This window comes from Montipora foliosa, chromosome 2 (assembly GCF_036669935.1).
Source record: "Montipora foliosa isolate CH-2021 chromosome 2, ASM3666993v2, whole genome shotgun sequence".
In the NCBI taxonomy this organism is placed as follows: Eukaryota; Metazoa; Cnidaria; class Anthozoa; order Scleractinia; family Acroporidae; genus Montipora; species Montipora foliosa.
In genome coordinates, this window is record NC_090870.1 from 24,258,960 (window position 1) to 24,283,310 (window position 24,351).

The 24,351-nt window shown below is 37.9% G+C and overlaps 1 protein-coding gene across 3 annotated transcripts in view; it reads left to right on the plus strand.

Annotated features, from left to right (window-relative positions):
• Positions 1-24,351, plus strand: part of LOC137992725 (focadhesin-like) — a 48,075-nt gene that overhangs the window by 6,539 nt on the left and 17,185 nt on the right. For 2 of the 3 annotated variants that reach the window (XM_068838217.1, XM_068838215.1), the window contains exons 4-28: positions 379-480; positions 1,536-1,628; positions 1,936-2,087; positions 2,981-3,075; positions 3,261-3,348; positions 5,412-5,536; positions 6,217-6,304; positions 7,065-7,297; positions 7,538-7,635; positions 8,335-8,512; positions 8,835-8,939; positions 9,336-9,562; positions 9,688-9,832; positions 11,035-11,169; positions 11,263-11,313; positions 14,873-14,956; positions 15,467-15,620; positions 16,520-16,696; positions 17,807-17,925; positions 18,064-18,156; positions 18,987-19,078; positions 19,817-19,858; positions 21,753-21,966; positions 22,832-22,986; positions 23,599-23,682. In XM_068838217.1, coding sequence (XP_068694318.1) covers positions 379-480; positions 1,536-1,628; positions 1,936-2,087; positions 2,981-3,075; positions 3,261-3,348; positions 5,412-5,536; positions 6,217-6,304; positions 7,065-7,297; positions 7,538-7,635; positions 8,335-8,512; positions 8,835-8,939; positions 9,336-9,562; positions 9,688-9,832; positions 11,035-11,169; positions 11,263-11,313; positions 14,873-14,956; positions 15,467-15,620; positions 16,520-16,696; positions 17,807-17,925; positions 18,064-18,156; positions 18,987-19,078; positions 19,817-19,858; positions 21,753-21,966; positions 22,832-22,986; positions 23,599-23,682 — 3,129 coding nt within the window. The remainder of the gene's footprint in view (positions 1-378; positions 481-1,535; positions 1,629-1,935; positions 2,088-2,980; positions 3,076-3,260; positions 3,349-5,411; positions 5,537-6,216; positions 6,305-7,064; positions 7,298-7,537; positions 7,636-8,334; positions 8,513-8,834; positions 8,940-9,335; positions 9,563-9,687; positions 9,833-11,034; positions 11,170-11,262; positions 11,314-14,872; positions 14,957-15,466; positions 15,621-16,519; positions 16,697-17,806; positions 17,926-18,063; positions 18,157-18,986; positions 19,079-19,816; positions 19,859-21,752; positions 21,967-22,831; positions 22,987-23,598; positions 23,683-24,351) is intronic. The other variant, XM_068838216.1, reaches the window with a different exon arrangement.

Below are 24,351 nucleotides of genomic sequence, written 5' to 3' on the forward strand. Positions count from 1 at the left end.
TAGTGAGTGTACAGTAGAATGCATTCTATTTGATACTGACAAGATCGAGTTGTCCTGGTTGGAAACTCCAAAACGTCTCAAAGCAGAAAGTAGTTTCGTAATAATTTAATATAATTTGTGCAAGTAAAAAAATTAATTTGAAAGTTCCTGAATGTGTTATGATATTTGTGTGCAATTTCAAAGAGTAGTCCATAATGCTCTGGATTTGCAGAGACTGCCATTATGTCAAATTAATTTTCAATTTTGCGAAAAAGCAACATCAGAATATTTGTTTGATTGTGGAATTTTGTTGTGGAAAAAAAACCAACATGAGTGCTTCAGTTTTACAAGTCTGAAAACTCTCTTTGAGTCGTAATTTTTATCACTTTATTTTAACAGAAATTTGAATGGAATAACGGAAGCTGTGAGTTCTTTGTTGACCTTTCAACTATATCAGTGTGCGACTAATCACATTGTATACAAATGCATGTTTACCCTGAGGTAAGTTAAAATAAAATGATTATTTTTTGGCTGACTCTAATAGTTATACATTTAGTATTCAACTGTGAAAGTTAACAATCTCTACATTCAAGTACATCCTTTCAAAAACTATGTCCCCTTTAAAATTGCTTGAAAAAACGTTTTCAAACCTCTAGACTTAAGATCTTGTCAATGTTGATGCCTTTTATTAGTCTAAGATGATAACATCAATAATAATATTATTGACATACACTGTAGAGCTAGATGTACAATCATTGATTTTCAAATAGGCAGACAGGTAGACTTGTTTATATCTGTCAAACTTGTAGTCTTACATATCTGTGCTTGCTGTCAGCTTAATTGTTAACCCTGTTTATTGCTGAAGAACAAGTCACTCTGTATGGTGGATTGTTTTTTCCTAATTGTTGTCAAAATACAATTCAGTTGAATGACATACAATTCCAGCAAATTCTGATAAAATATTTTGATTCATGAACTTGATCTTAAAACATAAACTTGTCAACATGACTGGCATAACCTTTGATTCTTGATTACCCAGAGGCACATTTACTTCTTATCAATAATTTTACAGTTTGACTCATGTTGTCTGCTAATTTACAACACTTTTTGTGCGTTTTTGAAATATTCAATAACCTTTAGGATTTATTAACTGTTTGAAAAAAAAAATGTTCAATCGCAAAAAAGGTTAATAATATAAACTTAATAGGTAATTATCATCTCAATGATAATATTAATTTAATACCTACATGTAATAATTTTATACTAAATATTATTTTGTTGGTTATGTGCAACTTACAGAAAATTTGATACAATTTAGGTTGTGATCAGTTACATGTACAGTGCATTTGTTCTATTGTTATTTAATTAACCCATTGGCTCCTAGGATTGAGACTTAATACAGTAGATTTACGCTGTCTTAGGCCAAACGATTTACTTGTCAATTGAGGGGTGGGGGGGGGGGGGGTTGCTTGATTCAGGAGTCAATGGGCTAACAATTTGATTCATGTATTTAGCGACCTGACTATCATTGATGTAGTAGTTTTATACATTTACAGGTCTCCTCCCCATCCATTTATTACTGTCCTCACAAGCCGTCCTGATTATGCAGCAAGTCTGATTCAACATGTGAGTTGTATGCTCATTGACAGGTATGTACTTGATATTCCCAGTCAGTTAAGAATTTTAAAATTCTTGTGGACACAGCTAATTTTCATTCATTAACTTTGCTAACAGAGGGATGATTTTTGTATTAAGTCCTGATGGCCTGCAGTAACAATGTGCACACTTGTCAAAACTCTTGCTATTAACTGGCATAAAGGGGTTGTATAGGACAGAAGGTATGCACTTAGCACTTAGCACTTAGATCTCTCCGCGCCAGGAGGCGCATAAGGCCGCAGAAGGTATGCATCCAAATAAAAATAGCAGGGACTTTTGTTTTTGGTTTTCATTTTCTAGTAATGATGAGCCAAAAGCCATTATACAGATGATAGAACCTTTTTTCAAGTTTGTGCTTCAGGATCCAAAACCTACAGTTGATCAACTTGTGAGACAACAGCTTCATAGAGCTCTTTTACAGACTGCTAGCACTCTTTTGAGATGCTGCCTAGGTATGGTGGTGTACATGTATGTAACTGAATGTTCATCAGTGCATAGTATTTCCTGTTTGGTGCAGGCCAATTTAAGGCATGTTGGAATGTTACAAGTTATCAACACTGAAAACACAGAGACATCAACTTCCGGAGATTTGACATCTGATGATTTACTATTTTTATGAGTGTTCTTGATATTATTGCTGCATCAATTCGATCCAAAATAGTGCATGCAGAGATATTCATGCCTGCATGCACTCTTTTTAATGAGCAAAACAAAGGACCAATCCTCCTGAGTATTATCACATGATTTGTATTGGGAAAACAAAATGTACGAGCGAAAAAGGTCTATTATTGACAAATTATCCTACTGTCCTTCAAAGGGATTGGAATCTCACTAAAGGAAGCCATATTCTCTTACACACTGTGTTAATGTAAACAGAATATCAAACATTCATGCTTGCCAGATTGACCTGTGATCTGTGACCTGTGACCTGTGTTTTGTACCTGCTGCCCAGATAATCCAGGACATTAGACATGTTGATATGGTATTATTAATTTTTATTAAACATGTCATAGATAATCATTAAGTTTTTAATTTGTAGAAAGTTTACAGTGCAGTGCGCCTTACCGTGGTCTCCCAACAAACTTTCACATTTAATGATTAAGTGTAAATATGTCAACTCGACAACCCATGCAACGGTGTTCAGCTGACAACTGTGCGAACTTTACAAGGAGTCGTGTCTGTCATCAAATTCACACATCCAGATTAGCGGACAATTTGTAAAAAACTTTGTTAGTTGGCCACGGTAAGGCGCGTCACACTGTAATATTAAAATTTTCTCTGGATTATCATGATTTATATGAGTGCTGTACACATGAATCATGTGCTTAATATTTCTTTCCTGAAGAAAATGATGACAAGTTCCACAAAGGAATTTATCACAAAAAGCAGCTTGCTGATTGCATTATAGATTTCTTGATATCTGTTCTACCTTCCTACCAGGTTAGCATGGGCTGTGTACAGCTAGTGCTGTAATTCTTGATGCTAAAAACCTTTTTTGTTTTTGCACTTTTGTAATACACTTTACTGTATGTTGACCCTGTGTTTAATCATGATGTGAACCAATGAAGAATCAGGATAATTTTTGCAAATACTGGTTATTGATTTTTACATTTTGTATTTCACAGATTGATAGCAGATGTTTGACGGAAACAATTTTTCTTGTACATACCTTGACAAACTGGCTTCTTGAACACAAGGATCACATCAGCAGTGGTAATTTGATATGCAACATAAATATTTAATTGGGTCAGACTGGCATATGAAGGGACTTACATGTAGTAGTGGATTAATTAGTAGTCAAAATTGCTTTATAGTGATGCAAACTTAAGAAAGGTATTGCAAATGGGTTAAAAAAATCCAGGGATTGATCAAGTGGTCAGTGCAAAATCTGAGCCTGTTAATCAGCTGATATCAACTTTCCAATTTGATCATTGTTACATTAAAGATTACAGACCGGTTAAGATTTTTGTGGCATTACTAAACACTGGAATGGAACGGAATGGAACGGAATATACCGAAATAATCCGGAATATGCTGGAATGAGGCGGAATGACAGGGGAATGACACTGGAATGAGACGGAATGAACAAGAATGGTACTGGAATATACCAAAACGAGCTGAAATGACGCCAGAATGAGGTGGAATGACACCCAAATAAAGCGAAATATACTGGAATGAACCTGAAAATGCCAAAATTTGGTGCTTTAGTTAGCGCCAACCGAGTCAGCTTTTGTTGTGTCACCTGATTCCGTAAGGGAATTGCATGTGTTTTTGCCTTTTGTAACATTTGGAACACTTCAATAACGAGGTAAATATGAATGATTATTTCTTATGGAAGGAACATTTTTTTCGTGAAGAAATACATGTACAGTAGCATGCAAGAGAAAAATTCTAATTGTTTTGTCTATGGATCTCGAAGGCAGCTTTGACTGTGTGAGTCAGAAAACTTGTGAACATTTTTATTTCATTCTGACAGGTCAAGAATAATTATTGTGTATTGACCAATCACAATCAAGTTCAGTGAACCACAAACTAATTACCGTTGCTGCTAATGCCTGCTTCCCACAACCCACAGATGATGGAGATATACGGAATAGATTCGCACAAACAGGCGGAAGACTCTTTTTCTCTTCCCGATTGTTGACAATATTGCTATTGAACCTGAACGCAGTGTTTTCTTGTTTGAAGAAGGAAGTCAGAAGGACAGAAAAAAGATTGATCATTGATACATGTAATTTATTTGCATGAAGAATTGTGAGAACATATCGTGACTCGTTCCAAGCCTTGTTACTTTCCCTTTCATTTAATTTTTTTTCTCCTGTCTGCAGTCTCTCTATTCTGCAACACTTATTCTTTCACAGTCTACAATGATAAAAATTACTTTTTTTTCCTTGTCATTCCAGTCCACGCTAATCAGCTTGATTCTGGTGACCTTCTGGTTTATTCTGCTTTATTCTGTTGTCATTCCGCCTCGTTCCGGTACCATTCTTGTTTATTCCGTCTCATTCCGGTGTCATTCGGGTTTATTCTAGAGTCATTCTGCCTTGTTCCGGCATATTCTGCTTTATTCTGGTATTTTCCGCTTTATTTGTGTGTCATTCCATTGTCATTCCAGCTCGTTTCGGTATATTCTGGTACCATTCTTGTTCATTCGTCTCATTCCGGTGTCATTCTGCCTCATTCCGACATATCTGGTTTATTCCGGTATATTCCGTTCCATTCCTGTGTTTAGTAACGCCCAGATTTTTGAGGTGTTTTTAGTGTTTATGTTCATGAAAATTCATCCGTTGAGTTGAAATACAATTTGTACATGTATGTATTGTATGCATTATGATCCTTTTGCCGTAATTCATCCAATTCAAGCTTGATGCAAGTCAATCTTGCCTCTGTGGCTATATGCTTATGTTTAAAGAACTTTCAGTTGTTTTTATGGTAAAGGGGGAGAGTGATATCTTGATTTAAACCAAACCTTCAGGGTTGAGACAATAATATCATTATATGGTTTTAAAGAAACATGCGAATCTAAATCTAAATCGGTGAACAGATGCTGTACAAGTTTCTGTGATGGCACTTAAAAACATTGGTTAAGTTAACCTATGTATTCAGTCCTAAAATGGCCTCCATTGGTGGGTAAAACTGTTTGCAAGTGCATCTCACTCTCTGGACTGAAAGGAGGCCCCTTAACAATGTTTATTTTCCTTGTAATATCCAGTTGTAAGCTTTCACTTCTGAAATGAGTCACCAAAGATGTTCATGGTCATAGTTCTGTCTTTCAGGTAAACCCCGTTTTAAGCTGATTGTGAACCATCTGTTATCTCTGTGCTGGGAGAGTCTTTCCCATGGTATAGACATGACAATGTCGCTTCTGTTGTTGCAAGAAATTCAAAAATATTGCCCCCAGGTAAATGAATTTTCATAAAAACCTGCCAGTATAATTTTGGTTGACCATTATTTTGACAGATTGGAGTTGTGTTTATCATAAATTTATTATCATGCACAGCATATCTTGTACAAATAATACAGTGTGGCCACTCAAAGGTAAGTTGACAGTCAGACGTCAAGCTAGACTTGATTCTTGATCCGTGAGAATCAAGTCTTGAGTTGGGATGGATGAAAAAAAATCTCCAGTTCTTAGGTCTCCAGAGGTTAATTGGCATCTCGGAGAGATGATAAGCTTGTACAGCTTGTGACCTTTCACATGAAAAAGGGGCTTATTGATTTCTTGGTGAACCTTGGAGGAGCATAGTTGAAATGGACATCCACATATACTGTAGGAATGACTGGATATTGAAATTATTGCATGTTACTGATTGTTGTTCTTTCTTCAAAAAGAATTTTATTTTCACTTGTTTGACTCTAGTTAGCAAATAGTTATTTAATATTAAGAGTTTCTTCTTGAAACTGCAGTCTTGACCCTTGAGACCCCAGAATAGAGTGTTGAGGATCAAGTTGAGACTCAACTTACCTTTGAATTGTACGTATTATAATGGATTAAAGAAAAATCGCACCATATCCTGCTCTGATACATGTATATCCCATGTTTACTAACAATAATTTTTGTACCTATTTTTCAATTGAAAGGCCTTTTCTCAGTTATGTGTCTTCCCAACTCTCAGCAGCCTTCTTTTAACATGTCCTCAACATTATCATATCCACATTATGCAGCTCTGTAAGTGTGTTATTTCTTTTCTTTATTAAAAAAAAAATACTTTTACTACATGATTTGCAATCTGAACTCTTCTAATCTTCTTTGAGAATCAATGATTTACAGTCATCTGGAATGAACCAAAAGCCTCGACAATGGCTTATGGAATTTGGCTGGAAAAATAAGTTGAAGGCAAAAACTGTAGGTGGAAACCAAAGTAAAAGTTTTTCTGGAAATGAAAACGTGATTACAGCAGTCAGGAAGAAGCTACAGTACATGTACATGTTTAATGCTTATAAAATAGTAGTACACTGTAGAGATTAACTACATTCTGTCTTATAATACTGTGTACCAGTTCAATTTACGGTTTAACTCTTACATGTATACTTTAGTTTTTACCAGATAAAGCAGAAATTCTCACAAGTGTATAGTGCATGAGGCGGTTCGTGTATATTTATTATTGTTACAGTGATAAAAGCTTTTCTTTGGATTAAACATTTTTCTAACTTGTGCAATTTTGATTTTTCCTTTGCTTCAGATTATGATTATCTTAATGAATGTTAGACAAAGAAAAATCAATGGCTTGGAAAATTTAAAACCAAGAACAAATTTGAACCACAGGATATATGTTAACCCTGGTTAATAAATTAAGAGTTTTTTCTAAGTATTTTTTTTGTCAGCGTTTAGTTAGGGATAGTCAGGAAAAATTCTGATTTACCCTGCAAAGAATCACATCTTAAGCTGCGATAACATAATTTAATTGTTCCCTGTTATTATTTTCAAGGCTTGTCGATGATGGAATCTCAAACTTCAGGCTCCAGTCTATTTATGGATGTCAATTGCTGTTTCCTTGTGCTGCCAATACTTCAAATCATCGCCTCTCCACCAAGGCAGAAAGTCAGTTTCTGGACGTCCAGCAGCCAGTCTGTTGAGTGTTTGGCTCTCCAAATCTTAAGGCATTTAGAAGTAGACATGCCTCGTTTGATCAAACAGATCAGAGATCATGAAGAATGTGTGGTATGTGCCAGTGAAATATGACAATATATACCTGTACCATTATATTAGTGTTCATAGTGAGATGAAGAAGAGGTTGCAAAGTGCTTCCTTTGCAAAGAAATTTTCATGTAGTTAAACTTTGAGACAAACACACAAGAGTTTATCCCTATCTCCATCTAATGAAGGATGTTTTTATAAGCGCTATATAAATTCTAAATTATTATTTATTATTATGATTTTTTTTTCTGTGTCATTATTTAGACTGTAACAAGAAGAGCTGCAGCATACCACTGTTCTGTTCTTAGTCAGTACATCAGGCAAATGACTGCCATTTCTCAGGAATTTATTGCTTTAATGAGGTAATTTGCAATAATTATGCTACTTTTTGTAGCTGATTGGTTGATTTCTTACATGTACATCGGCAATGTCCATTGTCATTGCAAAGAATGGGAAAAGAAGAGCGCACATACGCAAATATCCATCTAACAGGGACCATTTAAAGGGACACTGTCATTCATGCACCTGTTATTTTAGTACCTTAACATTAAAAATCAAAAGTGGCTACAAAAATTATCATGGCAATACTGATTTCTATAAACATCTGTTTTAATGCACAAGCAATATACACCCTTTTTCAAAGGGCAGAATTAACTTTAGTTTCAATCTCTGCAAAGATTTCATTATTTGTCCTCATAACTGTGAACATGCTACTCTAACCACATCTAAGTAAAGGTGTGTACAAGACTTTTGGCCAAAGTTTGATGTAAATTATATAGTGACTTATCCATTGGATAAAGCTTTTGAACAACTGGGGCCAGATGGTTAAGAAATTAAAGTTGCTGTGGAATTTGCTTAAAGGTGATAAAACATGTTATGCCTAATCGTTTACAGTGTATTTCTGGATTTACCGGTACTTGACATCATGGGTGAAATGTTGTCAAAATATGAACGAGATGTGTTGGGTAGAATTGAATGCCTTTTCACTGGAAATTGTTACAACGACCATGGCAGTGACCCTTGCAGGTCATACTAATTTACTGCATTCCATTATCTTGCAGAGATGATGTGTCAGCTAAGCGTTGGCTTAAGAGTTTGCAGAGCTCAGTTTCATCTCAATGTCAAGTGTTGGATCATGCTCTGCTTATGCTCTCAGCTTTGCTGTTTACGTCAAAAGGTTGTGTTACAGTGGACATTCTAAATATAATTCCAGTTATTGCCAAGACTGACCCTTCAAAGGTACACGTCAAACAACTGTATTTTAGTTTTTACATAAAGATTCTGAATTTTGTCATCTACCTGAGTACTGTTTTACATAAAAGTTTGGTCTTTTATGATAGCATGAATTTAATTTGCATGCTATTCACTTCAAAAAAGGAAGGTGGTGATGGAAACACTTTCTATGTGTGAATGGAGACTTCATATTAAATCACATCCAAACAAAAGAGCGTTACTCCTTTTACATTTTTCCCAAGTTTTAATAATTTATAAAATTAAATTTTATACAGCTCTACATGTACATTCACATCTTCTAATTGAAGGTATTATCTTCCTACTGCAGGCTCTTTATTTTCTACCATTGTTGCTGTACAAACTTGGTAAAGAGGTTGAAGCAGATGTTAAACAGTGTCTGCTGTATTCCATACCGCAACTTGCTACTCATAAGGTATGCAAGCCGTGTTTGTGTTTTGCTGTAAACTAATAATTTTTGGGGCTTTGTGGGTAAGTGTACAGTGGTGGCCATACTTCAATTCTCCATCAAGTTCAACCACAAATTAATGATTTTCATTATCATGTGATCATACATGTGGAGTTGTGACAGTGGTCTTTGTTAACACAGTGCAGAGTTGGTAGCTTGAATGTAGGAGAGCGTTTAGGAAGAGAAGTTTAAATGGGGATCTCAATATGAAGGACTGAACCAAAAGAAATTTCAGAAAAGCATTAACCACGGAGGCAGCTGAAACTGAATGGCTACTTGTTGGTGTTCATTAATGACCTCTTTACTTTGTGAATGAAGATCATTTTTCTCCTTTGTAATTTTTGATGATTATCTCTTTGTTAGTTCTGCATTGGGCCTGTATTGCGCACAATTCAAACCATAGGAAAGTCTGCCCCCTTGAAGCAAGTGTCACTGAGACTGATGTGCAAGCTTTGGGAAAATCAAAACCGAGTCTTTCCACACCTTCAGCGTGCACTAAATGCTGATGACACTCAAGTGGGAATTGAATTGGATAATTTAGAGATTCAAATTTCTAAGGCAGCATGTGTGCTAGATGTCTGCAAAACAAGGTAAAAAGAATTAATAGTGAGGGAAGGCTTAAGTGATGATTGTGCTGTTTACCACCCATTGTGTGAAATTTGCAAACTTAAGGTTTTATCACAGCTCTCATTGGTTTTTCTTTTATTACCTTCAGGCCATCTCAGCATGGTGCCGATTTACTAAGCCTGTTGTCCAAATTGCTTGATCAAAACACTAAGCCCAATGAGACTGAAAATCATCCCTCTGTGCTGGTGGTGTCCTTTTCCCTGCAAGCACTTCAAGAGCTCTGTAAAGCTGAGGTAATGAGTTTCGTAAACTTTAGCCTTCCTTACACTGTTACAGTGCCTAGGGTAAACTTGCTCTTCTCTTGATAACATGACTGCCCTCAGCCGCTGAGGGTTTTGTACTGTATACTGTAACTGGGTCTGTATGTGGTAGAGTTGTTAGAAGTCGTTATGGGCGTCAAAGAGTTTCAGCCTTTTGTTAAATTTTCTTCCCAAATCTTTCACATGGCCGTTTACAATACTAATTTTCTTCAGTTTCTTAAGGGAGGTGGCTCTTAACTACAGAAAGACATGATTACCCAAAGTAAAGCAACTAGTAACGCCGAGCAGGGGCTCATACAATCTTGGACAGAATAAAAAGGAATAGAAATGAAGCCGCATGAAGGCCAAGTAGTAGTTCTAAACAGGCTTTCGGGGCCCTTTTCTGTCAAAGTACCGACAAAGAGATATCACCATAGCAACCGATTTTGATGAGTGAGTGGAGAGGGGTGGTCTCAGTTTTCCATTTAATCTGTTTCAGATTGTAGTCATCATGTAAATGCGGTACGAAATTGATCAGGAATTCACCCGGTGCGAGTTTTCTCAAGTAAACACCCCCTAACTTTTTCAATGGCAATCTCACATCGCTTCAATCAGAAGGCGCATGCGCAACTAGTCCCAGTCCTCTGCCGTGCGTCTCAGTGAAAAGCATGTAAAAACTCCGGATGGGACCCGTCCCATTATCTTTCGTAAACTGTAGAGTGGAATTTCTATTTGGACAAAAAAGAGAACTGATGTTTTGAAAAGTGTTTCAAAGGAGGGCCTTATGATGTCATATTTTTTTGAGAAATATTATGCTACAGATTTTGTTAGAATTTTGTTATCCTGTTGCGTTAAAAATTTGTGAAAAACAGTTAACTCGCTGAGTTTTTAGGCATTTTCTGTTTTCGTCATGTGATTTATCAAATATGGTTGTGAGAAGAACCAGACAAAGAAATGTTAAATAGAACACACTTGTCGAAAAAGGATAACTGTGGAGTTATAGGGACTAGAGAAATGACTATTTTAAGGAGTCCATAGCAACGGTTTGGTACATGTAGTCTGATTGCCAGCCCCCTTACGCTGTGAAGGAATCGGTGCTGAAGGAAAACTATAGCAATAAGTGGCGCTTGGCTGAAACCCGTGGCAGCTGTGTCTACTTGCGTACGATTCTGTGACAGAACCTTTTCTCTTGATAGGTGGTAGACTTGTGCACTGCTTGGAAAGTCCTTTCAGTGAAACTTAGATTGGATAAAAGATCTGCTGTACTCCACAGCTTGTGTCAATTGTTCAGCATTGTACCCAGTTTGGCTACTGATTCACAAGATTATCAGGTACAGTGCATGCGTTTGCTGTCCCGACAGAACCTGTGAAAGTTTTGTGCTAAATTTACTCACAAAGTTGCATTATGTTCTGTTATTTTTTAGGATTTCAAGAGCGAAGTTCTTTCTTTGCTATGGTCCTTAACCCAACACCCGGTAGGAGTTATTGTATATGAAATGCATACGCGTGCAAGATACCGTGTACCTTTTATTTTATTTTATAAAGAGTGTGGTTGCACAGTCATATGACAATAATTATTGATACGGTCAATCACGAAGTCCTTTTATCTAAATTAAGCATTTATGGCATATGCGATAACGAGCACTCTTGGTTTGAGTCATACTTGGACAGCCGCATTCAGAGATGCTCAGGTAATGGTTCGCTCTCAAGGATCTGCTCATTAAGCTGTGGTTTTCCTCAAGGCACTCTCTTAGGACCGCTGTTATTTTTACTGTATATTAATGATTTACCAAATTGCCTTTCAAATTGTCAATCAAGACGGTATGCCGATGATATTCACCTAACCTACACCGGTTTCAGCGCTGACAGTATCCAATCTTGTCTAAACGATGATTTAGTAAATGTTAGCAATTGGCTGATAGCAAATAAACTCACGCTTAATATGACAAAAACTGAATTTATGCTTATTGGGTCAAGACAGAGACTGTGTACTTTAACAGTTCCTCCTAGACCTTCAATCAATGGCTCTCTTACTGAGCATGTTACTTGTTCACTAGGAGTGCTTATCAATGATAAGCTTACTTGGAGAAGCCATATTTATAAGTTAACCAAGAAAATTGCTTCTGGTACTGGGACCATAAAACAAATCAGGCATCTTGTCCCCTATGGGACCTTACATTCTATTTATCAGGCCCTAGTACAACCCTAGTAATTTCAACTACTGCAATATTGTTTGGCGAAATTGTGGAGTAACTTTTCAGGACAAACTGCAAAAAGTAGAAAACAGAGCAGGCCGTGTCTTGACCTACGCTAACTTCGTATGACGCCGATGTCAATAATTTATTTGAACTCCTACGATGGAAAACCCAATCCTCTCAAAGACAAATTGAAAGAGCAACAATGGTATTTAAGTCCCTACAGTCACTAGCGCCTGAGTATCTCTGTTCGAAATTTGTTCATCGCGATTCTCGTTATTGTTTCAGAGAGACTGTGGATAAAGTAAATGTTCTGTAACCGCGCACAAACTTCTACAAAAGCAGCTTTAGCTATAGTGGCGCAGTTTTATGGAACAGTTTGCCTTTAGAACTAAGGAAAGCAGAGTCCCTCAATGAATTCAAACGAGACTATCCATTATTTTAAACACGGCATTCATGGAAAGCAGCTTTTATTTTATTGATATTGGGTAGGATAGTTAAAAGTAGCTAGTTTTATACGTAGTTTTATCTATACTTGGTTTTTAATTTTTAATTGTACATACGGTTTTTATATTGAATTGTACCGTGGTTAGATAAAGATTATTATTATTATTATTATTATTATTATTATCTTGTTTTCGCACATTGGATTTCCAATGGAACTTCAGTACTCCAGGAAGCTTGGTGACAACAAGTCTCCTCATATTTCTAGGACCTTCCTAAGAATCCTTGTCGTGTTCAGAATAACACTTTTCTGAAGCTCGTCTATCTTGGTCTCTATACCAATATTCTCTAGTCTCCTCTTTAGATCCTTTGGAACTGTTCCAAATGTTCCGATTACAATAGGAACTACTATTGTTTTCATTTTCCATAACTTCTTTAATTCTCTTGCTTATTATTATTATTATTATTATTATTATTATTATGAAGTGACGTCATAGAACTCCTCTCTAGTACGAACATACAATAAAGCTGTACAGTTGTATACAATTGAAAACTGGTCAGTTCTCATCACCTCAGTTGACTTGATTGCGTCTTCGCTGTAGCGGCATGAAATTGCCAATGGCATTGTCAAACACGTTGATTTTAGTTCCGTTCAAGCCTAGGAATTTCAGTTTTCTTTGGAACTGCTAGTAGTAGTAGTTTATTAAAAATTATTTGCAGCTGACTAGCTGAATTACATAATTTCTCTTTTAAAAAAACTATCTATTATTATAATAAATACAATTTAAAACAATTAAAAAAAAAAGAAAACATAAGGTATTCAAAATGTTCACTAACACCAACCGGGACAAGGAAGACGTCCCCCACCGTCCCGATGTTGGTGGATACTATATCATCCACACATGGACAGGATGAACGAATTCTTTGCCTGGTTGGTGCGAGCGACCGGGGCTTTATATTTATGCTTGTTCCTAAGATCATTATATTTATTGATATTTTCCATAGATAGTAATTGCCTTAATTTATGGCTCTTGTTTGTTTCTATTGATTGGAATAATCGTTCACACAATTGTTGATGTAGTATATCAAACACGAGAAGTAGTGTTTCATCGGATATCCAAACACCGAGAAGCGAGTTGAAAAACGAGGCCGAAGGCCGAGTTTTTTAACCGATTTCGAGGTGGTTGGATATCTGATGAAACACTCCTTCTCGTGTTTGATATTGCTTCTCAAAGGAATAAGTATTTTATGAGATATTTGGGATCAAAGTTGACGAAATTTTATGCTAATTTAAGACCACATATCCAAACTTCTTTCACGGTAGTGATTTCTTTTGGTTTTGGCTTATGAATTATTAATGAGTTTTAGAAGATGTAGTTCTACAGTTACCAGTCCTAACTTATCTAATCCTGTTATATAATCATATCCGGGCAATATAATTGAAATGGCTCTCTTTTCAACTCGTGTAAATTCGTACTTAAGGTACTTAGGTAAAGAATTAAAACAACTCACAACCCCATAGTCCATTACTGATCCAATGCAAGTCACTTAAAAAAGAGAAAGATCTTTTGGAGGCACCTTAGCGCTCTTTAACTGAATTAGGAAGTAGATTCGTTTGTTAACTTTCTTGATTACATTATCAACATGTTCGTTCCATGTTAAATCGTTACTTATGGTAACGCCAAGTAATCAGTTTCGCTGATTTTACTACTTCAATCTCATTTCCATTTATGATAAGTGGATCAAAAGTTGGTGGCTGCTTGGAAAAGGTTATTCTTAGCTCCTTACACTTATCAGGATGTAACTGGACTCTGTTCTTATTGCACCAAGTAGTAACTTCATTAACTATACCTTGTGCTTCACTTACACCACCCTTAGGTACGATTTCAGATGCAGTCGTATCATCTACGAATTTTCAGTGTGACGGAGCACCATGCTTCAAATCGTTTATCATTAATGCAAAGAGCCAGGGACCTAATTTGGTGCCCTGAGGTACACCTGATGGGACGGAACCCCGGTCTGAATAGCAGTCATTTGCTAATTTGACGCGTTGCAGTCTATCACTCAGGAAATTTATGACCCAATTGATTACACTGGTTGGAATGGCCAGACTACAAAGTTTATCAAGTTTATCGGTAGTCAAACAATATAGATCTTACGGTTGCTACATAGATCTGTTTTGTTATCAGAGTGACTATTTGGCCTATCTTTCATATCTACAGTTCACATGTATGCTGGTCTTAAATATTAATTTATTACCGGCCACGGAGACCGTTATGGCTGTCCAACCTATTTGTACCACAATAAGCCGCAAATCACATGCAACTGCGTTGTCAATTGTTTTGAGTCATTACTCCTGTGATACCATTTTGCTAGAGTTTCCTTTTTATTTCAGGAATCGTTTGTGGCTTGTGCAGCGTTCGAATCTCTTTCAATGTTTAAGCGAAGCGATTTTCAACTTTTCCATCTACCAACGGAGGTATGTTCATAAAATTATTGGCGGAGGGAAGCTTTAGGCGGGGGAGGCATGCAGAGCATGAAGAAGGAAATCGTCCCATGTTCATGTGGTGTTCTCCTCATTTCATAGTAAAGTTTATCGAGTGTTCCTGGAAAGCGTTACATACCATGCTTAGGGCGCATTGCACCAAACAAAATAAAGCCCATAAAACCAGTTGCGGTATGTTTAGCTCACTTCAAAAGGAGGTTAGGAGAGAAAATTCTGACCCATTTCCACCAGCCAATGGGTGATTTATGAGTCATCTCATTTCCAATTTTGTTTCACGGGCAAAGAAGATTGCATAGTTGCAAATAGTCTTATCAAAGTACTTCTATACCAGATACGTCGTTCACGTTTCATTGTTTCCATATTTTTTAGCGCTCTCCAATTCGGAGGCAAAACATCCCGGCAATGTGCTTCATCACGCCGTATTGAAAAAACCTGTTATGGTTAGGTTATAAATCTATCTATTAATGTGGTTTATGTTCAAAGATCTACCAACCACTAAAACAAAAGTTGATGTCCTCGAAGAAGTGGAATGACGAGGATGAAAGGATTTCTATGGAAAAATCTATCGCTAACAGCAAGCCTCCAGGCACAGCTTTTGTTGAACTGTTACCGAGGATCAACGAACGGGCGCTACCAGGTAATGAATATTGTGCACTTGTTACATCTACATGTCGTACATCTACATGTTCCAGCACTCGGCAAAGACGTTTTCGACTTGTGGCTGTTTCTCCCTAGGTGATCTCGTACACCACAAGTCTTTTTAACGACATCGCGCCAAGACAGCCATTTCTGCTGGATAGAACAGGACAGCCCCAATATCGGGGACTCTATCCCCCTCTACTTTTCTCGAAGGGTGTCTGGGTTCTTTAACGTCCCACAGGGAACTTATGAACATGGAAGGTATTTGTGAGATGCGGCCTACAGTGTAGAGTCCTTATCCGAGAAGTTGAAAGTCTAACCAGATGGAATTACAAAGGAAGCACTTTCTCCTCGGTTATTTAAGATCCTGAGTGTTGTTCCGGCCGGGGTTCCAACCCTTGACCTCCCGCATGACAGCCCGATGCTCAACCAACTGAGCCACCGGTACTTTGAAGTACTGGTAGTTTTGAGACATTTGACCCTTCGAAAATTTAAGGTAGCTCTGAATCAGGTCCCAGGAACTTTTTAGAACTTTCCCGATAGTTATATCTTAGATTGCTAATTACGATTCTACAATAAAAAGTGGGGTCACCGAGTTCATTTTTGAGATTTAAGCAAGTAAAGAAGAAATATAGGGTGCATTTGAAGAGCTGTCATGTTTCTATGGTAACCTTCTGCGTCACAATAACGGGCGCATTTTGTTAAGCAATAATTGGTGTTTCATATGGTACCATAACATTGTTGTTACGTAAAACAGTTTAGTATTTACAACCCTTCTAATAAGAAGGTCTCTTTAAGAGTGGTGAAACTGGTTCCAGCTACCTTAAGTTGAGGGGTTCCATTGACTTACATTTAAGCCATAGCACATCTGTGTTGTAATGTCGAAGTTTTACTCAGGTTTTCAGAAATTGCTGTCCAGCATGGTGAGAGATGAAGCAGGTTCACTACCTCGCGGATTGGAGCACACTGTGATACATACTTCGTCACGTGGCAGGAATATGCAATCTATCCCACCATTCTTGATGTCTCAGTATGAGAGGTGTAAGTCTCCTGGCCTGAGTCAAGGACTTGCAGGTAATGTCGAAAACAACATTAACCTACCGTATGCTGTGAGTAGCCATATTGCTGACATTTTTCAGCAGTTACACACGCTCAGTATACTTCTTCGTGAAATATTTGACAGTCATCTTGAATTTTTAAAACGGAGGAATTAGTTGGTAAGTAAAGAAAATCCGCCAAGGAAGTAGAAATCCCGCCCGCCTCGAACTTGAGGGAGCTCGGTAAATTGTTGCTGGCTAAGGATAATTCGTGCTCTCTAAGAGGACCCTTGCACTGCACGCTATGCCGTAGATGTCTAACGAACATCAACACCTTATGCCCATTCTTTGTTTTCGCATGACGGCATAGCTGACATATTGGTATCCCTAAGAAAAGAAAGGTCTCGAATTAATTTTCAGGGAATCGCGCTCCTCTTCCATGCTTCATTCTGAGGAAAAAAATTCCCTGATCATGTCAGTTAATATCATTAATAGGAGCTCGCAAGGAACGCGTGCAACCATGTAGTTACAAGTCCCTTTAACTGCTGATGCGATGAATTCTAGGCCTAAATATGGTTATTCTCGTTGGATACCGAGGATATTACATGTATTTTCTTTGGTCTGGATTTGGGCGAAGTAGCTTTATTTGGATTTGAATGCCTTTTTTGCCCACCAATTGGATTCAGTGTGTTTTCAGCTCGTGCGTGGGCTGAGATTTTTCGATTTCAATCTTACTCTGAGGTTTTTCCTCTGGGTACTCCGGTTTTTCTCTCTAAGCAAAATCGACTCCAAGCTTATTCCATCTGGCTGTGGTGCTTTTCTCCTTGGTCATGCACGGGTCGTGGTCTGGAGCCGAGTACCCGGCCAGCAGCACAGTTCCTTCGGTCCGACCTCGTCGAGCTGCGCCCTTAGCAATTCAGTCACTGGCTGCAAGAATTATCAGATTATCATTATTTGCCGCCTTCAGCTTGTGTTCGTTAACACTGTTGTGTTTATTAGAATGTTTTTTTTTTGTAACCCTGTCCCTTAAAATTGTTGACTTCAAATACCAACGTGTGCAAATATATGTTATTTACCTCATGTAACGACGTGGTATCTTCTCAGATTTCGGATGAATGATGACTACAGTTTCTTTTCCTTTTCACAGTCGGGGTCCTTTTCAGTTTTGAACCTCCTTTTGAGGAGCATCAAGGAAAACGTGTGAGAAGATATCTGGTAAATTGCGCACGGAGATACAGACAGATGCTGGAATCACTGCTTCATGAGGTAACCTTATCTTGAAGTATCTTGCATGCATCCCATCTGTAACTTTAACCCTAAAACCAGAACTTTTGACTTTTAAGTGATGAGTACTCGTGGTACTGTCAAATAGTTTCACAGCATTCTACGCTTTGACCTTCCCAGGTGCCTGTTCAACCTTCTGAGTGGCACAGGACACTGCACATGCCACAGGCCTGGTTCTCGTTTATGAACCGGGCTTACCAGTCTTGTGTCGAGGTAGGTTGACATAATTTCTTTATAGATTACGGCAAGCCGGTTTCTATCCAGCGAGCTAATTCAGTGTCTCTTGTGTAGCCCGTGAGGCGAAGCCAAATGGGCTATTGACCCGTGGCCCTTGAGGGCGAAGGGTCTAATTGTTTTAGTATCACCCAACTAGTCGGACAGAAAAGGCAATAATAAAGTTAGCAAATGCAAGTTGAAGAAATATTTATATGGGAATAAAACGAAAGAAAGCGTCACGCTTTTCGCTACTCGAGGACTATTACTAATAGTCCTCTAGTAACGTAGCCAATCAAATTGCAGGATTTGCATTAGTCCACTTGTTGGGTGATACTAAAAAGCGTAAGTCCCCACTCGCAAACCTTGATAAAACTCTTTGGGACGTTAAATATCCCACGCGCTATTCGGAGTTCCTGGTGTTGCGATCTGGTCAAATTTAGGGCCACAAGTTCATTAGCCTTTAGCTATTACTTGCTACCTTTGCAAAATAGACTCCATTTCGCTTCACTTCACTTTACTTCACTTCACATTACCGGCTCCCATGCAAAGCACTGGTTTGCAGTACGAACTCTTTAGGATTTCGCCTCAGATCCTGGAATCCTTGCGTATAGCATAACTAAAGAAATCACGGGAAATACTTAACAATAAAATTTATTTAACTGGTGACACACCTTCAAGAACTTCATCCACACAAAGCGAAGGAGTAACGTTTTACCGTGACAATAAGAAGCACCACAGAAAAGCGCCTGCCAGGAAATTGTCGCAATTACAAATTCATTCCTTAATCTAATGCACGTATGCGTGAGGTGTAATGTTTATTTCCATAGGGTCGCAAAGCCGAGTTAGAAATGCAACATAGCCATGGCCATATTAAGGATCCCGAAGAACTGAAAACCAGACAAGCGAATTCTTGGCTATGGTGAGGAACAAAAGATTTTGATCCTTAACTCTCGGCCATCTTATAGGTAATTGTTCAGTGACTTTGCGTAAGAGTCTTGGCGAGGCTGTCGATGATTTTGAATTGATACATGCAGGTCGAGTTCCTTTAATTATCGAAACTACGATATCATAATGCTACCAGGACGGCATTTACATAATAAGAGAATGAGGCTGGTTTCAAAACGGATAACTCCTTTAGTCCAATCTGTAGATTTCCCTATTCAGTGTAGAATTACCGGTAATTTCGTGGCCAATAAGACTCAAGATGGTGTTTATAATATGTAATTATTCCACTCACTTGTCCCTCAATGATGACGGCATTTTGTGGGACTCCTTGTACGGTTATGGAGTAGGTTTTAATAATGAAAATGCTTTCCAACGAGTTTGAATTTTTTTCTTAAACTATAGCTGATTAAAAGGTATTGAATAACTTCATTTGTGTTATAATAACATGGGTGACAAATTACTCCTTCATTTTGGTGCGAAATTTCTCAGCGTTAATTTATAATTTTTACATGAGAAAAAACCTTCGTCTTATAAATGTAATTTGTTACCCATGATATTAATCTTGCATTTTGTTCAAAATCCCATAATTCCTCTCGCCTTTGGACAAAACGCGCGTGAAATTATTCCCTAATTTCACTCGTCACCGTTTGATTACCTATACTCATCGCTCGCTCGCACAACGGGACTATATTTTATTATTTTATCTTTTTAGGGTAAGAGATCAGATTACAGAACAACTCAAAGGAGCTTCGAGGTACAATTTTTTTTAAAGCGCGGAATAAAAAAAATAGATATTCTCACTATTGTTGCTTGGAAATGGTTGTTGATGTATGAAATATTCCGATTGTGATGCATCAAAATCTATCCAAAGTCAAAAGCATCATTTTGAGACACATGCGTTCTTGTCTTCGTCCTTGAGAGCTCGTATTTATGTTTATCGATTAAGGTTACATTATATGAAAGAATTATATAGTGACTCAGTGATCCTGGTGTTTCAAGCAATCTGATTGATTGGCTCTCAAGGCAGTGAATAATGCATGATCCAAACAAAACAAAATGGCTGGCATAAACTCGCGTTTCGCCACAGTCACCAGCATGTCTGAATCGGAAATATTGTGAATACAAGATGATGAAGTGCTACAGAATACAACGAGGGCCTCAAAATTTTGCCTGAGAGTTTTCAAGGGTAATAAAAGACGTCATACTTTTGCCAACCAGTGTTTGACTTCTTTTTTCCAGATTTAAGTCTTGCTAAAAATTAAACAATCTTCACGCCATCAATTTGTTTTGGAGTAATTCTATTTTGTAGGGCTGGTTTGCCAAGCAAAATGAACTTGTTACTAAAATCGAGGAATTAAAAAAAAATGTTTAAGCAAGTTCTACATAGCTGCAGGGAAACAAGACGGGTCATATTAGATTTACAACGAAGCAACGCTCACCTCAATAAGAGCCGCCATTTTCACGTGGATCCTTCACAACTGCACTTCCAATTTCCATTTCAAGTAATATGTCTAAAACTTTGATCGAACGGTGAGAATGTTTTAACAAGCAAACTTTCGATTTAGATTAGTGATTTGAACAGTGTTAAATGACCATCTTGCTAGTTTTTGACGAGGAGTTTAACGAAGGTTATTTAGATTTATGTTTGAAGCTTCAATAAACACTTTCGCGCATGCTTTGTACCGCTTGCACGTTTTCCATGATTTTTGGTAAGGGACATTCCTTAGTAATGATCTTTCGGACAATTTCAACAAAATATTTAGTTTTTGTGACGTCATCACCATTTTTAATCGCATTCCACAACCTCGCATACCCGTAAATAGTTTCGATAGACGTTCTTTACATCTTAACATCGTCTTCATAGACTGCAAAACAGTCGTTTTCTTTCATTTTCGGAAGGCGCGAAGCACCATAACCGTGATCCTCGCGTGTGAAGCGCGCGAGCCTCTCCCCATGCTCCCTCGCTGTTTCTACACTCGCTCCAGACCTTTCGTTGGAATATTTACTGCGTCCCTTGCGTTCGCATAAAATACGACTGTTTTGCAGTCTATCGTCTTCATGGCATCTCGGCTCGTCTAGTGAGTTTTCCTAACGAGCGCACTTCATAATCAATGATTATTCCTGAATTTATGTCTCTTAAAGTGATAAATGGTCAGGATCCCGTTAAATATGAGTATTCCGATTGAAAACAAGGCATTACGATTCATATGGCGTCTACGAAAGGAAATCACGTAACGCGTATCACGATGGTCTTCTATCCAGATTTCAACCCCACGCGACAGGGATTAACTTCTATCCTGTCACTTGAGTCACAGTACTCGGCGCTAAATCAAGAAGTACATGCTTGATCCTCAAGCTTCGTTCCTATATGTTTCTTTCCCTATCTTTCTCCTTTGCTTTCAAAGCGACTGTCGAACGCTCTTCATTTATCCAACATTACTACTTAAAAAATGGCCGATTTAAATATAAAGCCTGCCTGTTCCAATAGTAATTTATCTGGGTACTACAGTATTGCCTCTACTTGAAAACCAACATTTCTGACTTCCAGAATGAGTCCTTTTTTGCCGGAAGGTGCCGCTGCTGATTCCCACTGTATTACGTTTAATTTGTGAAAAGTCAGTCAGCCTCTTCATTTTATCCGTCTGTAGAGGCAACCCGTCAGTGCAGGGTAATTCAGTATTGGCTCTGGCAGGCCTTGCACGAGCTGTGGTGCAGTTTATACAACAACGACAGTCTTCCTCGGGGGAAACAGAACAATATCAACGAAACACTGAGTGGCTGAGTTTGGTAGCTGATACAATCTTGGTTGTATTGGACGGAAATTATAAACCGAAGGGACCGACTCTAGTCTGGTGTCAGCAGGTAAAAAACAACTTTTTCTCTCCACACGAATACGAGACTTCCGTTGGTTACGCGTCAGTTATTCTGTTAAAATAAAGCGGAACAAAGGTCGCCTATTTATTCTACTTCCTACGCCTATAGTTACCATAGTGACTTAATTGAGAATCTACAGACTACGATTTTGGGGTTGTTTGTTGTCTGCTGAGTGTATTACAAGATTATGCAAGAGATTGAATCGCTCAAATGCCCTACCTTCAAAAGTGGCTGACACAAAGAAAATGAATATTTTTCTTTTTGTGCATGCGACCCTTAAGGAAGAGCCTCCCATAAAACGCATGGCACCATCTCCATCTTAGCGTCAAAATACTCAGGTTTTTTACAACTGGTAGTCTTTTAAGATATCTCACAGCGAATTATACGTCATGTATCGCCGGCTGCCGTTCAACAAGCCCCAAAAAGAATGGTTTAAACCCAAAAGTAATACTTCTGGACGTCTTCGCCTCGTAACGAGAGTTTTTATTAGGGAAAAAAGTTTGCATTCGCTTTTTTTTCGCTTTTCTTTTACACTCTCCGTGAAAACCTGAAAAAATAGATTTTGGGGCGCAAGTTGCCAAATTTTCTTTCATATTTTTTTCAAGTTTGGTTAATAAAATCAACGACATTAAAAAGCAAGCAAGCAAGCAGTATTTCGCTCGAACTTTTCAGAGTTCACCGGTCGCGATGGCGCTCTCTCTGTATTTTATTATTATTATTGTTTAATTTGGTGATAGAAAAACGAACTCTTGTTTCTTTTGAAGAAATCGTTTGGTTTGAGATAGGCCCAAGTATATTGCTGTCAACATGTTGATGAATCGTAGGATTGGTCGCCATTTTCTCGCCTCACCAGGTGTCCTCTCCTACTTCGACTGCCAGTTCGGTGTTGGCTCGTTCATGTGCTGCTTTGTCTCTTTCCCTGTTGGTACCGTGTCTTGTCACGAGGGATATTGACAGAATTCAAAACATGGTCGAGTTGTTGAAAACCCGAATTCCTGGACAATCCAAGTGAGTGAACAGTGAAGTTTTGCAAACCAGATTTTGTTAAAAGCAACACGAAATCTCCTAAGGAGAAAGTGTGATGTAATTTGGTCGCCAAACTAGGTATGCACAACCTCTTTCGGAGACCATAGTCTGATTTGGAGAGATCTAGACGTTGCACAAGTACTTCGCTTGACCATCCACGGTGTCATTTTCACTTGTCACATTTTCCGATCGAGCTAGTGATTATCACCGAGGTCATGCGTTGTCTGTGTTAACTGTTGACTTTCGAAATGTCTCAAGAATTAATTCTCCTCGTAAGTGTTATCAAAAGATCAACTTTATCTCCGGTATAATAACGAAGAAGCTGCATCATTGTAATCTCCCGGCCGCGCGATAGTGAAAATTGCCTTGCGCCTGTATTGTTAGATTTTAGTTCTCTGCAACGATGATATTATGCACCGTTTATTTAGTTTTTTAGTTGAAGGTGTAGATTTCGATCGGTTAATCATTTTCTTGTTCAATTTAAATAGTTCTTTTCTTCTTTGTTGGTTTTTTAGTACGTCGTCTTAACAACACTAGTTGCATCATGCACAATGTCTTTCCCGGATGATTTTACTTTTCTTCTGGTTGTTACAGAGCTGGTAGTTCTGCTGCGGTGCAGAGGTCATGTTCGTTAGGACTTGGTCTTTTGTTAAGTAAACTCTACGAGGAACACTTCAGGTGAGTGTAAATATGGGGTCTCGATCTCTTTGCCTATACCTCCCCTTCCATGGATTTCGTCCCCACTAATGAAAGAACAGGTAGAAGCTTTCCGGGATCTATTTAAAAGGATACTGATTTCACTGATTTCACTTTTCCAAAATACCAAAAGTTTCCAAGTAAAATCACTATATTTTCGAACCTCTTGTAAGTGACCTCCTCTCGTAAGCGACTGCGACAATTTTTAAAGCTGCGTATTCGTTTGAAATTTTCTTTCGTTTTTAACCTTTTGTAAGCTACCACTTGACAGGTAATAGAGCGGAAATTGGATAATAAGCTATTGTAACATTATTGGATTCCTGGATAGTACAAGAAAGGGAAATTTCTCATGGAAAAGTACCGATTTTTTTCTGGAAATTCACTTTTCTACATGAATAAAATATTTGAAAATTTAAAGAAAAAATGCGCATACACTGTACTCTATCAGCCTTAAAAGAGACGACCGTAAGTGTCAATAGCCGTTATCGGAGTTATCAGCGGTTTTGCTGCGTAAACGAGGGTAAGGGGTCATTTTGTATAGAATTGACCCTTGAGCCTCTTGCATGTAGTTTTAAACAAACGAAAATGTGCCTGCAGGCTCAACTTCTATAAGGTATATTAGAACTGATTTCCTGATTGACTATCCTTTTA